At 46.6% G+C, this 16,407-nt stretch overlaps 1 protein-coding gene across 1 annotated transcript in view; it reads right to left on the bottom strand.

Annotated features, from left to right (window-relative positions):
* TMEM154 (transmembrane protein 154) overlaps positions 1 to 2,823 on the bottom strand; it is a 40,535-nt gene extending 37,712 nt beyond the window's left edge. The window contains exon 1 of the mRNA XM_079710057.1: positions 2,721 to 2,823. Coding sequence (XP_079566183.1) covers positions 2,721 to 2,808 — 88 coding nt within the window. The 5' untranslated portion in view covers positions 2,809 to 2,823. The remainder of the gene's footprint in view (positions 1 to 2,720) is intronic.
* Between the last annotated feature and the right edge of the window lie 13,584 nt (positions 2,824 to 16,407).

Below are 16,407 nucleotides of genomic sequence, written 5' to 3'. Positions count from 1 at the left end.
TTAGCTCTGGTCACCAAAACAGTTGCAGAGGCCTTATTTCTGCCTTGTGACTTTTTGCTCTTCCTTCTACAGACCGTTCTGCTTTTAGCAGCTAATAAATCCCGTGCTTTTGGTATCTGGAAGTTGCTTTTAGCTTTCTGATAGTGTTAAGGTGACACTGAGAGGGCACAGGGTAAGGAATGAGGTGGCCCTTCATTCAATGGGCAGAATGTTGCCTTGAGTCTGAACTTTCTTAGCATCCTACCCTGGCCAAGATACCTAGGCCCAGAGCTTTTCTTTAATTATTCTCATCTGCTTTGTCAAAATCCCAGAAAAGCTAGTTTCTCATTTCTCTCACTTCTAAGTGGGTTATTTCACTTGTGATAGTAATCAGCTCTGTACCAGACTCTATCTACACAAAGCAAAAAAGATGCTGACTCAGCCATAACGATGCTGGTCTCAGGTAACTGCAGTTATTAAATAAGGTTGCCTATTTGCGGTTGATAAAGGCTTGACTTGAGATAAACCTGGATTATGCTTGCAAAGGAGAATCAGGCTGTTCAGTAGATCGGATTCTTTTACCAAACATCTCCAAGGTATTTTTTGAAGAATTCAAGGAAATAGATACAACTGTGACACCTTTAGACGAACTCACATCCTAAAGTCTTAGGCACCATTAGCTCAAAAGGATATACCTTACTTAATTTTACAATATATATTCAGTCCTTAACTTAGAACAGCCTTTCCCTTGGCTAATCTCAAAGTAATAAGCTTTGATTGTACAGCTGCTTGCAAGTGGGATTTTTGCATTTTCAGGCACTGGGAATGGAGACAGGTGAGTGTATGGGATGACTCAGGTAATCCCTGTGCTCCCCTGAAATGCAGCTTTTCATCTTCCACTTCTCCTGACATCCTAACACTACCTGCTCTCAGGAGCTCATCAGTCTTTAGTGATCAGTCTCATATCCATTCTAGGACGATTTTAGTATTTATCAAGAATAACTGAGTTCCTAATTTATGTTGACCCCTTAAAGATTTGGGGAAATCAAAGATGAACAAAAGGGGATTTTCTTTTCCCTGGAGGTGCTCACAGCCTGGTGGGAGGCATGGACATAGACACAGTTATGATTCCAGGTGGTTAGCTGGGTTTACAGAAGTTTAGGTCTCTGGGGGCATAACAGGCAGCATGCCAGGGAAGGGGCAGTGAGAGAGACACCAAAGAAGAGGTAACGTTCAGTCTGAGCCTTTTAAGGTTACATAGGCATCCATTCAGTAGAAAAAAATGGAACTTGTCATCACTTGTGGCCAGAGCCCCAGAGGCCTGGAGCGCACACTCTGTACCGTGACTGAGGCGCTGCAGCTGGGAAGCAGGAGGGAGACAGAAGAAGATACCGTGGGAAGGAGGTTGCAGTGAGAGGCCAGGGGCCATAAGTGAGGAGCCACCGGAGCTCTTTCAGGGGAAGAGTCACTGATCAGATACGGGTCTCAGAGGGACACCTTTCCCTGAGTCCAATGCATCTCCTGAATTGCAGACACTTTGAGTCAATCATTTTCAGATGCTCAAGAAACTACTCGGGCAGGTTAAATGTCATTCTCAGGAGCGTGTTTGAGGCAAGTGTGGTGGCTGTGAGAGTTAAAAGAGGTGAAGAGGGATGGCTGGGCCCTGTTCCCGTGGGTGCTGAGGGACGCCCCTCAGGGAAAGGAGTATGGTCCAGAGGTCCGGGCAGGGGGTGTGGTCGATCCCCTGCGGGGAGAGGTGAGACCCTAGAGTCCAAATCAGGAGAGCTGACTGTCGGTGGGGCTCACCTTCCTCCACCTCAGTTTCTTCATCTGCACCCTCAGAACAGCTGTACACTCAGTATAGCTGCACCCCCAGTACAGCTCTACACTAGCAGCAGGCGGTGTCCACTGACAGGAACCACAGGCACCTAGCTTACTTACCCAAGGGCAAATCCACACAACTGTAAGAGGCAATGGAGGGTGACTGTACTTGTCAGGGTATAAATCAATTGCTGCTCTTAGCTCATAATTTTGAGATTTAATATTTTGTCTTTTCTGGTACCTTTGATTCACTACAGTCACATTACTTTTTTTTTTGTCACATTATTTTTTAAAACAAAGCTTCATTAGTGGCAATCAATGCAAAGAAAATCTCTCCCAAAGTAACAAGTTTAAAGGAAAGCAGATGAAAGACTTAATAAGTTACAGTGGATGCCTGGTAATTCCTCAGATAATTTCCTGTTTACTTTTTTTTTTTTTAATTACGGTGTTTCTTTAGTCTACTTTCCAGTAGGAACTTTCCATACCCCAGTTTTCCAGGAATTTTTGGAACCAGCAGACTTCTCAGCCCACATTATTAAAAGTAAATTCATAATTTCTCTGTTTCAGCTGATTGAAACGTTCTTTTACAGGAACTGCCACAGAGCTGATCATTTTCTTAATATGCCCGTTAAAGCCGGTAAATGACGGGGACCGGTAAATTACATCTTAGAAAACAAAGGCTGCGGGAAGGGGGTAAATTCAGTGAGTGAGCCGGAGCTGGATTAGCCGGCTGCAAACGAAGCCAAGTCCCTCCTCCCTCCTTCCCCCCAAAAAAGACAGTCCGACTTTTCTCCACTTTTTTCACAGGAAGGCTTAGGTTTTTCTGGGTGTTACCCTCCCCGGCAGAGCTCTGTAGCCTCGGCACGAGACAAGCCTTCATTAGCCTCCTCGCCTGGAGGGGAAAGCCTAGGGGTGCTTACCCTGCGCCTGGCGGGTGGGGAGGAACGCGATGACCAGGGCGAAGACGAGGGCGGCACGGGCAGCCTGGGGATCCGCGCGCCCCGGCATCGTGATGCTGCGCGCAGTTTCAGCCCCGCAGAAACGTGAACGTTTCCTGTTTCCTGCTTGTTTGGGTCGGTGCTGACTTGAAGGAGAGGTGTTTGCCTGTTTTTTAGGAAGTGATGTAATTCGGCAGGAGCCTGTCAGACCAGCAAGAATTGCCAAAGAGAAGTTGCTCTTCTAGCACTGATTTAGTTAACACGCCTCTCGAGCCTTTTTCCGTCCCGGCCCCGCGTGGGCCTCCATCTCTTGACCTTGTCCCCGTGGAAGCAGTGTCCGTTGCTCAGATGTCATTCAGAATCTGGGACTGGGGGTCGGTTCTCGATTTGTGATTGTATGGCTCCTCAGTCCCCAGGTCAGCCTCCGGGGCTGCCTGGAGTCTAGAGCAGCGCTCTCCGCTAGAACTTTCTGACATGATGGAAATGTTCTGAATCGGAGAGGTCCAATACAGTAGCCATTAGCCACATAGGCTGCTGAGCACTCGAAATAGGGCTAGCGAGAAGTGAATTGTTAGTTTTTATTTGTTTAATGTAAATTTAAGTAACTCCATGTGGCTGGTGGCTACCATATTGGACACCAGACAGTAGGGACACCTGTGCCGTCAGGAAATGGCCATCCCACTTCTCTCTGGCCAGGCACATGCTCCTCCATGGGCCCTGAATGCCCTGCCCCCCACAGCTCATCAGAAGGAAAAGGACAATGCTACCCCCACAGCTCATCAGAAGGAAAGGACAATGCTACCCCCACAGCTCATCAGAAGGAAAGGACAATGCTACCCCCACAGCTCATCAGAAGGAAAGGACAATGCTACAGCCATGCCTGAAGGGTGGGCTCTTCTCCAGAGAGAAATCATCTGTTTAGGTTTGGTTGGTTGATTTTTTTCATTATAAAGACTTTATTTTTTAGAGCAGTTTTAAGTTCACAGCAAAATTAAGAGGAAAGCACAGAGATTTTCCATGTACCCCCAGTCCCCAAACATGCACAGCCTCCCCCATTATCAGTACCCCCTGCAGAGTGGTACATTTGTTACCATTGATAAACCTACATGGATACATCATAACCACCCCAAGTCCATAGTTCACATTAGAATTCATTGGCATTGTATATGCTATGGTTTGGACAAAGGTATAGTAATGATGTGTATCATCCTTATAGTAGCATACTGAGTAGTTTCCCTGCCCTAAAACTCCTCTGTGCTCCACCCGTTCATGCCTCCCTCACCACCCCCCCAACCGCTGACAACTACTGATCTTTTTACTGTCACCACAGTTTTGCCTTTTCCAAAATGACAGATAGTTAGACTCACGAAGTACGTAGCCTTTTCGGACTGGCTTCTCTCACTTAGTGATATGCATTTAAGGTTCTTCCATGTCTCTTCCTGGCTTGAGAGCTCATTTCTTTTTAGTGCTGAATAATATTCCATTGTCTGGATGGACCACAGTTTATTTATCCATTCACCTACTGAAGGACATCGAGGTTGCTTCCATGTTTTGGTGATTAGGAACAAAGCTGCTAGAAGCATCCGTGTACGGCTATTTGTGTGGACATATATTTTCAACTCCTTTGGGAAAATACCAAGGAGCTTGATTGCTGGATCTATGGTAAGAGATAAATGATCTTTTTAAGGGACCTATTTCCAAAGCAGAATATGTTCTCAGGGGGAAAAAAATTCTGTATTTTACCTTTCTTCCTTCTTGAATGACTATTTTCTCAGAGGTTGTTAACAACAAACAAAATAGAACTGAGTTGGATTAGAATGGGGGTGGAAATCCTACCCAATTGAAACAATGCAGGAAGGAGGTGATAGTTCATAGCAGTGTTTGGGGCGATTAGAGTAGGTTAGGTTTTCTGTGTTCTATTGAAGTCTTTTCCTTGGTTTAGGTCTAGATCCTAAACACTGCAGAATGGAATTTCACATAAACGTTGAGTATTTATCCCACAAGTATCGTAAGACTGTTTTGAGAAATAAAGTTTATAGAAAATCAACAAAAAAGAGAATGGAATTTCATACTCATGTTTGTTATGGTGCCAAGAGAGACAGGCAGACAGAGAGAGGCATCAGACACCCATCTCATCTCTAACCCTTTGCTGGCAGCCTATCGTGTTACCAACTTCTGATCCATACCATCTTCACTGATCCAATTGCTGTGAGCCCACGAGGTGACTGGATTCTGCAGCCCCTGACGTAGCCATTAATTTTTTGTTTAGTGCATTGCTGCTCTTCACTGTCATTAGTCACTGCTTATCTCAGTTCTTATCCACAGAAATACGTCGATGATTCACGTACTAATCTGTGTTAATGGATTTACAGTCTGCATTTTGATATTTTAAACTGGCAGTTAAGTCAATTCCTGATAAAATATGCTTTTGCGCTCTAGGTAACAATACAGAACAAACAGCAGAAGAAAAGAGTTCAAAACTGGATGATCGATTTGAAAACAATGGAGAAAGACCTGTTAATCAGACTGTCGATGAGCAAATGAAAAGACCACTGGCTCCAAGACCCTCTAGTGCTAAGTTTGAGGGCGATCATTCCTGCACTAGCAGGCATTTCTCCCGCTGCAACGCATGTGTGCCAGAGAGAAGACCCAGGGCTTGGGAGATCTCTTCATTTTGCCATTTACGCTCTATTAAAACAATCTTGGATCCCAGGCTTGAGACATGTGTTTGGCAACAGCAAATTATGAGCCTTGGTTTCTTTGATTTTTCTTTGATTTTAAAATACGGCTTGCTGGAGGCTTTGCAGAGTCAGGTGTCTGCGGCTGGAGCACAGACCTCCGTGGAGCCCACACCCTGCCAGCCAGTGTCTCAGTCTCTCTAAGGGTGCCCAGTGTTGCTTCTGAGCAGGCAACACTACATCACTTAGAATGATGTGCAAAATAAGCCACAGAGGAAACCCTGCATCACCCTGTATTTTTCCCTTGACTTCTGTGCTCTCTAAGACCCTTCGAGTGATAAGCTGATCTCCAGGGGAAGAAAATTACCATCCTTGATCAGAAAATTGTGGCACCTCCGTGATCTCTTTGCTGCAGTTAAATCCCAGGGTGACTGTGCACTAGGTAAAGGGCTATTTACCTTTGTTTGTTCTAATTTTACCAACCATTCATTTTGGCAGTGGCCGCCTGGCCTCAGATTAAATCCTGATACACTCGTGGCAGGAAGTCAGGGCCCCAGTCACAGCTGTGAGGCAGCGGGGAGCCTCAGAGAGAATGGCAGGCACACGGGTCGGGGGTGAGGTCAGCGGTGCCTGCCTTGGGCTCTCAGCGCAGGTAGGAGGAGGGAAGGTAAGGAGGTAGGGTGCCTAGGAGGTGCCCTGAGGCCCCCTCCCGCTCAGGAGCGCAGGAGGAGAAGCCCGTTACTGGTTGGAGGTGCTCTTTATGACTTTCACACAGGAGTCTGGCTTTTACAATCAACTCTCATCCAATCCCTCCTCCCGTCCCTTCGGCCCCTCCTCCTCAGCCCTAAAGGAAGAGGGACTCCAAGGGAACAGCCCAGAAGTGACAAGATCTTGCAGGGAGTGCCTCCGCCCCCATTTCCCCCCTCTAGCCGCCAACCTCGCCATGTCCAACACACAGGCACACCCCTACACATGCTTACACACACTCATGGACGCTGTGGAAATACAGGAAGGCCAGCCAGATGAGAACAAGCCAAATGGCAAAGGCCATTTATCAAGAGCTTTGCTACAGCAAGGGAGTCGGCCACCATCCCTTGCATTACGCAGAAACTCAAAGTCTAGCAGAGGGGTGGGAAAGCTCTACAGTGGAAAAAAGGGGAGGCTTCAGCACCCTGATGGGAGCCGTTGGCGTGGGGAACTAGAAGCCAGTTCTAGTGACTGGTTCCAGTGATTGGTTAGGGGGTACATATCTGGCTTCTCCTCAATTGGAAGCAGAGGAATAATTAGGGCCACTCTTACAGGGATTGTGGCTCAGTTTCTTGGACCAGTTGCTAGAGGTAAGGTCTGAGTTCTGTTTTCACGGACATATATAGGCCCTGGCCGTGGTCTGTATACAGTCTCTCAACACCCACCCACACAAACACTCACAGACTCATAAATGTACATGCACACTCACATGCACACACACAGACTCACACGGACACACTTGCACACACTTTCTGGGGCTCCTTTCTCTGTCTAAATGCTAGCTGGTAGTAGTTAAAGACTCTGCACTGTTTGCTTAACAAGGGGGTAGGCCCTCAGACAATGTAATAGTAACATCAGGTGGGGCCTGTAGATCACTCTAAAGCCAGCTAGGAGGGTACAGGTTAAGGTCCCAGGGTCTAAAGGAGTGTCCAGAGAGATGAGTGGGCAGGGCAGGGGCTGGAGCAGAACTCCAGAGCGTCCAGGGAAGCCCAGCCAGGAGAGGGCCTGACAGCACTTCCACTGGGTCTTAGTCAGCTGGGCTGCCATGCAGAATACCACAGACTGGGCAGCTTAAACAACAGACACATCTTCTCATAGTTCAGAGGCTGGAATTCCAAGATCAGGGGCCAGCACATCGAGTCCTGGTGAGGACCCGCCTCCTGATTTGTAGACGGCTGCCTTCTTGCTGGGTCCTCACACAGCACTGAGACAGAGTGAGCTCTCTGGCATATCTTCTCACAAGGACACTAATGTCATCGTAAGGGCCTCACCCTAACAACCCCATCTAATCCTAATCACCCCCCAAGGGCCCCGTCTCCAAATACCACCATATGGGAGGTTAGGGCTTCCAATCTGAATTTGGTGGGACATGAGCGTTCAGTCTTGAGCACACTGCCTTTGAAGCTGGGAGTCCACACTGCCAGGTTCACCTTGACCAGCCCCTGTGACTCAGCAGAACCCTCAGTGGCTCTGCATCCTGGCTGCCGACCCTGGTCACTCACCCTTCAGCTGGTCACTCCGAGAAGCTGTTGCAGGATTTGGGGAATTCCAGCAGCTTCAGCCTGGACCTCCTCTGTGACTGAGTCTAAGCTCATACTGCTGGCTGCACAACAGGCCAATAATCAAGAGACGAGGTGTTGGGGCAGGGAATAATGACTTTATTTGGAAGCCAGCAGACCGAGAGATGGTGGACTCATACCCCAAGGAACCATCTTGCCTGAGTTAGAATTCAGCCTCCTTTTATACTAAAAGGGGAGGGAGAAAAGTCAAACACTTCCTGGTTCCCATCAGCCTCCAGAGGGGATGTGTTCCTTTCTTCCTTCCTGCAGTCATTCACGGGTGGACCTGGTCAGGATGTTTCCTGTGAGCCAAACAAAGGTATTTTAGCTCAATGCTCATGACCTGGGAGGCAGGGTTCCCAGAGATGGGCCATTATGTACAATTTAAGCTTATAGGCAACATTCCTTTTGTGATTAACTTGTAATAGAATACAAAAGTTCTTCCCTATTACACCTCCTCGACAGAGTCTTCAGGGCCTAAGCAGATGGTCTGGTCACCAAAAACGAAACTGAGAAGGATTGAAGTTAGGAGCTGAAGTGGAGTGTGGGCTCTGGTCTGGAGGGTCCTGTGGGGAGCACCTGAGGAGAAGAAGCTGGCTGGTCTGGAGATGCAGGGCCCTCCTCTCAGTGATCAGCAAGCCCCTGAGGGCAGGGGGCTTCTCTATCTGGTTCTCCAGTCTAGCCACAGCACTTAGGACAGTGTTTGTTTTGTTCTGGGTTTTTTTTTTTTTTTGCAGTACGCGGGCCTCTCACTGTTGTGGCCTCTCCCGTTGCGGAGCACAGGCTCCGGACACGCAGGCTCAGCGGCCATGGCTCACGGGTCCAGCCGCCCCGCGGCATGTGGGATCTTCCCGGACCGGGGCACGAACCCACGTCCCCTGCATTGGCAGGCGGACTCTCAACCACTGCACCACCGGGGAAGCCCTGGTTTGTTTTTTTGAATGAACAAATGAATGAATGAGTAGACGGATAAAAAACTCCCTTTACAGCCGTAGTTTGTAGGTGGGCTGGGGGTGGGGGCACCTACCCCAGAATTATTCAGGGCGTTTGTTCAAATGCGTAGCCTTGGACCCCACCCCAGCACTACTGAGTCTGAGTCTCTGGAGCTGAGCTCCAGAACTCTGCATTTTTAATGATGCTTGGGGGCATTTTCACACACGATAAAACTAGAGAATCACTATTCTGCGTTTCATTTTTGGTTCCTAGAAAGTTATGTCCCCTTTGTCGCACAGTAGGAAATAAATAGCACGAAGTATTTTCGTTTTTGCCTTGTTTGCCAAAAAACCTGGAACTAGAAGTAAAGCTTGGGTGTAGAACTTTCATTAGCCCAGGTTTCCTTACCACTTCTAGGGACATTCCTTTCCCTGGCTAACTCTAACTCATCCTTCAGGACTTAGTCTAGGAGACATCTCCACCAGGGAACCTTCTCAGAAGCCTCCCCCTGCCTCCAGCTGGCCTAAGGGGCCTTCCCCCACCTCATCCCACAACACACATCAGAATGTACCAAGAAGATCCGGTTGGTCAGTCTCCCCACCTGACTGCCCTGGTGGCCTCCCACACCTGTTAAAAGGAGTTAAACTTCCTTCCACTGCTGTTTCAGTTTTGATCAAATCATATCTTGATAGCTTTTCTTTCTAAGTCCCTTCAAGTATTTTTGAAGTAGGACATACATCACTAATAAATACAGAGTATCTATATCAAAGCCCACTTGAGAATGATAAATGCAGATGAGTGACCTCAAGGCTTGTTCTTTTCTTTCTTTTTCTGTTTAATTTGACTTTCCAGATTCACAGTCGATGGGGTACTGGCCAACTAAGTCCTCAACACCAATGAAACTAGAAAATACAAAGGCACAAAGATTTGGGGGAAATAGTAAATTATAATGGAATAAAGAAAGACACCACGAGGAACAACTCCAGTGCCAAGGTATGTGGGTCATGCCAAAAATAAGCAAAAATTGGGAGGATTTGAATCAAGTGGGAGAGAGTAGGGGAGGCTGGGATGTAATTGTTTTTAATTTAAAATAATATATTTTTAAATTACAAAAACAGTACATGTTTATTGTGGAACTCTTTTTTTAAATAAATTTATCTATTTGGGTCTTCATTGATGTGCACAGGCTTTCTCTAGTTGCGGCAAGTGGGGGTTACTCTTTGTTGCGGTGCGTGGACTTCTCATTGCGGTGGCTTCTTTTCTTGCTGAGCATGGGCTCTAGGCACGCAGGCTTCAGTAGTTGTGGCACGAGGGCTCAGTAGTTGTGGCTCATGGGCTCTAGAGCGCAGGCTCAGTAGTTGTGGCGCATGGGCTTAGTTGCTCCGCAGCATGTGGGATCTTCCCAGACCAGGGCTCAAACCCGTGTCCCCCTGCATTGGCAGGCAGATTCTTAACCACTACGCCAGCAGGGAAGTCCCTATTGTGGAACAATTTTAAATGCATATAAGCAAAACAAATGTATTCCATGTTTAAATCCTTCAGATCTTTTTCTATAGATATTAGCTAGCAGTATCACTTCTACTTCCACTTGCAGCACTAGCCATTCATGTCGTTATCCTGCCAACAGACTGTAGGTACAAACTCGGGTATGGAAAAATGGTAATTTGCTCTATTTTTCTATTATAGCATCAATTTCAAATTTCAGTTCTGGTCGTGGTAAACTGAATACAGTCACAGATATAACCCGTCATCTCTCTCCCTCCATCCTCCAGCTTTCTCTGAGACTGCCTTGGGAATGCCAGAGCTGGTAGGGAGGGCTGTCTCCTTCCTTGGGCCTTTAGAAGATCACAAGAGATTGACTCTTTATGTTTGCATTTTAGCTGAGTTCTCCTTTTCCTAGACCAAATAGTAGCCTAATTTGCTAGTTATGGGGTCCTTAGGCAGGTGTGTAAATGGAGTCCAGAGCCCCCCCAGTCCACATATTTTTTTAATTTCATCTAGTATCCTGCCACCGTGTTCATGATAATTTCAATAACAGTGAAACTAACTCCCCTGGAGGAAGGATGGATGTGGTGGGACACTGGCTCCACTGGACTGAGAATCCCAAGTTCAAGGCCCCAGTCTGAATTCTTTCATGAACTAGATTCTCTGGCCTCATTTGCTTTGTCTGTGAAACAGTGGGGTTGACTAGATGATTGCTAAAGCCCATATTCTATGAGTCTATGAGGTTCTTTTGAGAGCATCCTCATTTAAAACTTCTTAGTGGAGAAATAGACCTCAGCTTCTAAAGACAGGACCTGCAACAAACAACCCAGCCCATTCTCAAGCCTGTCCTTCATCACTGAGCTGCAGAAATGTAGGCAGGTATTTACAGCAACGTTGCAGCCCTGGGCTGACTGAGAGAGGAGGGCGGAGGACCTCCAGAATTGCCAGACAGCTGAGTATGATGAAGGTGAAATGGAGCAGCTACTAACATGGGGTTGGAGCAGCATGACAATTGTGGATCTGGGGCAGGAGGAAGGAAATAAACAGGCAAGTACACGGAAAAGAAAGGTGATGTGTTTCCTTCACTGTTTGTGAAGCAGCAGGCGCAAAACTTATCTGAAGGCGGGGGCAAAAGTCTTCAAGTCTCTACAGTGACGATCATTTCAGCTACAACCACACAGGGGCACTGGCACTGGTGTCGCAGCACCCACGGGTCCGCAACAACTCCACGACATGGTAAGAGGTCGCTTACTTCTAGATCTCATTGTGAGGTTTTCTCTTGAGGAGAATGGCAATCCCTTATAGCTGATTAGATAAGAAGGACAGGAGTTTCACCCACGCCCTGTAACTTGGCAGTTTCTCCCACTCATGCAGGCAACATTTACTTCCCTGCCTTCTCGATCTTGACCCAGGCCATGTATGACTTGCTCTGACCAAAAAAATACGGGTGGAAGAGACAGTGTGGGCTACATTCTTTCAGAGCCATCACACAGTCTGGCTCGCCGTCTTGTGTTCCCGGGATCTTGCATTTCTGTGATCTGAGATCCTGAGCCCCGTAATGCAAAACAGACCTCAACAAGATCAGCAACCTGGAAACCATTCCAGCTCAGCCTGGATCAGCCAAATCTCAACTGACTGACAGATCCATGAACATAAATGTTTATGATTGTAAGCTATGGAGAGATTTAGGGTTGTTTTCACATAGCATCAGTGCAGCAATAGCTGACTAATATAGCTCTTAAGATTCTTCATTCACAAGTTGCAGACCTGAATAGAAAATGTCAGAGAAGAAAATAAGAGCTGCTTTTGGAGAAGTTGTGAAAGCACTGAGAAATGTGGCTGTCACATCATCCTGTAAAGAGTAAAGATAAGGCTTGTGGAGATAGAGCTGTTTACACTTAACTCGCCACTGTCACCTTCCTGCCCGCCAAGTGTGGGGGCCAGTGTTCAGTCCAGTGCCAGCAAATGTACATGGCTGAGTCATGCTGTACAATATACATGGCTGAGTCATGCTGAGCTATCACCCATGGCCTTCCTGGATCTCTGGGTCCCCGGACAATTGGGCTGGAAACACTGTTCATGGCAGTATTTATGGGAGAGGAAGTATACTGATAGCATCCGCAGCATGTTAGCTGTACTCGTGACCTTTATCACATTATATTTGGATTATATAATTTATTGGTTGTTTTATTTTTTATTTTTTTGCAATACACAGGCCTCTCACTGTTGTGGCCTCTCCTGTTGTGGAGCACAGGCTCCAGACGCGCAGGCTCAGCGGCCATGGCTCACGGGCCCAGCCGCTCCGCGGCATGTGGGATCTTCCAGGACTGGGGCACGAACCCGCGTCCCCTGCATCGGCAGGCGGACCCCCAACCACTGCGCCACCAGGGAAGCCCTGGATTATATAATTTAGACACTCTCTTTCTGCCCTGATGGACCATGTGCTTCTGGAGAGCAGGATCCTTGTCTGAATCAACGTGATGACTTCCGTCTCCTCAAAACCCTGCCCCACAAGACAGCCTAAAATGACTGAATACATGTTGAATGAACAGAGGAATTAGAGGAAGAATCTAAAAATGGCCCTTATTCAAGTGGGATTTTTAAAACTCTCTTCTTTGTGCTTGGGCACCTGCATTTGTAAACAGTCACGAGTTACTGAATCAGAAACATCTCCCAGCCAGGAATTTAATCCGAGAGCCTTTTCAAAGGAGCACAGTCCCTGGAAGGAGCCCCAGTAACACCCTGCCTAATTCTCCTCCTCTGGTGTAGCTATTTTTTGCCATTGCATAAACCTGTCTGTCCTCTCTCCTCAGGGTCCTTTGCAAAACGTATTGCTTCTTTAAAAGAAAAAAAGAATCAAAGAGAATGGAATGGAGGTCTTCATGTGTGGGTTAGGGTGTGAATACCTGAAGGGGTTCGCCTGGCCTTCTTGGGCTACCCAGTGGTTCCGGCGCATGTGGCTGCTCCCGTGGGGCTTTGGCAGGAGTGGACTCTATTTCCGATACCTGCAGATCACGAATAAAACCTCCTCTTTGACCATCTTTAGGGGTGGAGAATTATTCCGGCCAGACACAGAATAAGAGAAAACTCATCGTCATCATATACAAACATTAGCATGTTGAAAAAGCAGTGGGGAAAAAATATGCTTGCATCTGGATGGAAAACTGGAGGATAAGATCCACCAGGAATTAACAGTTGTCTCTGGAGAGGGACAGTGAAATCCGGGCGGGAGGGGGCAGGATGAGGGGGAGGGGAAATCAAGGGGACAGATTTCCTTTAATACACTTTGGTACTATTGGAAACAATGTAATACATGTATTACCTTCTTAATATTAACAAACAGAGCAAAAGAGATGTGTGAGGAGAAAAAGAGACCCCACAATGAGGGAATGACTTTTAGGCCTGCAGGTAGGTTGGAAAAAACTTGGATTTTTAAGAGAAATTGTGTGTCAAAAGTAGGATTGTCTAGTAAACAAAGATGGAAGGATGAGTTAGAAAAGAGGAAGTGTTTTTGAGTTCAGTGTCCAGAAAATGAAGTTTTCTCCTGGGAGATTCTGTGGACAGAATCCAGAGAAGCTACTAAGTCTGCACATGGATAACTGCAAAAACATCCTTATAAAAGGTTGGCAGAGAGTGGGAGAAGGCGTCGGACATGGAATTTTAAAAAGCCTTGTTTATCTGATGATGAGAAAAGACTGTGAATGGGGCTAGAGGGAACAGTTTAGGGGGAGAGATGGAAGGGTGACCAGAATACAACTCTAAGGACTGCCCCGGTGGTCCAGTGGTTAAGACTCCATGCTTCCAATGCAGGGGCATGGGTTCAATCCCTGGTCAGGGATGTTCCACATGCCGTGTGGTATGGCCAAAAACAAAAAACCCAAAACAAAACAAAACAAAAGAACAGGGCTCTAAAAATTCATCCTATACCAGGGGTTCTCACCAGGTGCACTTTCTCCCCAGGGACATTTGGAAATGTCTAGAAACATTTTTGGTGATGCTACTGGCATCTAGTAAGGAGACATCCTGCAACACACAGGCCAGCACCACCACCACCAAAGGGATCATCCAGCCACCCCAAATGTCAATAGCACTGAGGCTGAGAACCCCTGTACTAGACTAAAGTGAAAATTGAGATTGAGACGTGAACACCTCACCCTGGGTGTGCTTTACAGCTTACAAGGTGTTTTCACACCCGTTTACTCCTCCTCTCAAACCCTGAGGGAAGCAGGGCTGGCATCCTCATGTCCCTGAGGCAGCTGAGGAACGGAAAGTCTGGGAGCGACCCAAGGTCACAGAGCTTGGAATCCAGGTACTGGGCCTGGGCTCCATGCTCGTCCGACTTTCTCGTGGAACCCACATGACACACCGAAGTCCTCTTGGAACCAAATGGTTGAGTGAATATGTGCTATACTCCAGGAAAGGGGCTGCCATTGAAGCACAAAGTAGGAATGTCCCAATTCCAGGGTGTAGTGATCAGAAGAAACTGATCGAAAATTATTCAAGTGTCAGTGAAATAGCTACAGAGTTTTCTCCTTCGTAGTGGCTCTTAGTCACGTTGGTTGTACACCCGCAAAAGGAATTTTTGATATACAGAGATCTGAAAGTTCTCGACTTGCTCAGGGAAGGGCAATCTCACATGGTCAGAAAGTGGGGTGTATCACGAGACGTGGTGGGCGATAAGGTTAGAGAGGAAGCTAGGGCGACGGCTGGAGACGGAGTGAGGAATGGAATTGGATTCTGTCAGTGACAAGGAGCCCTGGACGTTGTTAAGGGCAGTGGTGACACGACTTGACTGGTATTTAGTAAGCCTGCTCCATGAAGAACATTGTCTTTTAAAGAACATTTATTCTGGGCCTCCCTGGTGGCGCAGTGGTTGAGAGTCCGCCTGCTGATGCAGGGGATACGGGTTCGTGCCCCGGTCTGGGAGGATCCCATATGCCGCGGAGCGGCTGGGCCCGTGAGCCATGGCCGCTGAGCCTGCGCATCCAGAGCCTGTGCTCCGCAACGGGAGAGGCCACAACAGTGAGAGGCCTGCGTACCGCAAAAAAAAAAAAAAAAAAAAAAAAAAAAAAAAAAAAAGAACATTTATTCTTCCTGCCCGTATTACAAAACAGGTTGCTTTTGAAAGCATTGCATTTGATGTTGATGGGTTTTCATCGAGGACTGGGTGCTTTGCTGCAATTTGGATGAAACCACTTTCCGAGAGATTGGAGGCAGATGAAAATAGCATCTTGCACAGCTGTCCATCTGGGTGCCTATTTAAGTACATAGTAAGTGAAGTCATAGCACAAATACTCACATGACTAACCATCATCTGAACTAACCCAAATGGGTTTATTACTCCAATTCTAAAATCAAATGCACAAAAATAGGCTCCAGTGTGTTCCCAGGGTATGTAGTGTCATTTACATGTGCTAACTCTGGAATGGAGATCATCATACTCAAAGGCATTAGAAAAGAGAGCCCTGGAGATCATCATACTCAAAGGCATTAGAAAAGAGAGCCCTTATTTACTTACTTATGGCACCATGCTGGCTACACCAAATAAATGGCTGTCTTTGCCTTTTAATTGCTTCCAATTCATATGTTAATACAACATTTATGTATTTCTCTGGTGATACATTCTCTTTGTAAAAACATTAGAAAATGCAGATAAGTAGATGGCAGAAAATGTGTCACCCACTATTTCTTTCTAGAGTTTTTTTCAAATTAATAAAGATAAGTTATCATTTTTTTTCAAAGAATAATTCTGAAATCACACTTGTGTTTTCCTGTTTAAAAATTAAATCTTGGGACTTCCCTGGTGGTCCAGTGGTTAAGAATCCGCCTGCCAGTGCAGGGGACACGAGTTCAAGCCCTGGTCTGGGAAGATCCCACATGCCGCAGAGCAACTAAGCCTGTGTGCCACAACTATTGAGCCTGTGTGCCACAACTACTGAAGCCCGTGTGCCTAGAGCCCGTGCTCTGCAATAAGAAAAGCCATGGCAATGAGAAGCCTGTGCACTGCAACGAAGACCCAGCAGCCATCAATCAATCAATCAATCAATAAACAAATTTTTTTAATTAAAATCTTCCATTTAAGTAAATACATAAACCTAATCTATCCTCCAGGTAACTCTTTTTCTTCTTGGTGAGGTTTATGCCAATGTGATAACCTCTCTGGGAGTACAAAGCATGTACAAAAGTATTTGCCCTTAAAAAAAACTACAACATTGCCTCATGAATTGTTTTTTTTTTTAACTAGTTAATTTAACATTTCTAAATATT

The sequence above is a fragment of the Hyperoodon ampullatus genome (assembly GCF_949752795.1).
Source record: "Hyperoodon ampullatus genome assembly, chromosome: 1".
Lineage (NCBI taxonomy): Eukaryota > Metazoa > Chordata > Mammalia > Artiodactyla > Ziphiidae > Hyperoodon > Hyperoodon ampullatus.
This window is presented reverse-complemented; position numbering and strand designations above follow the sequence as displayed.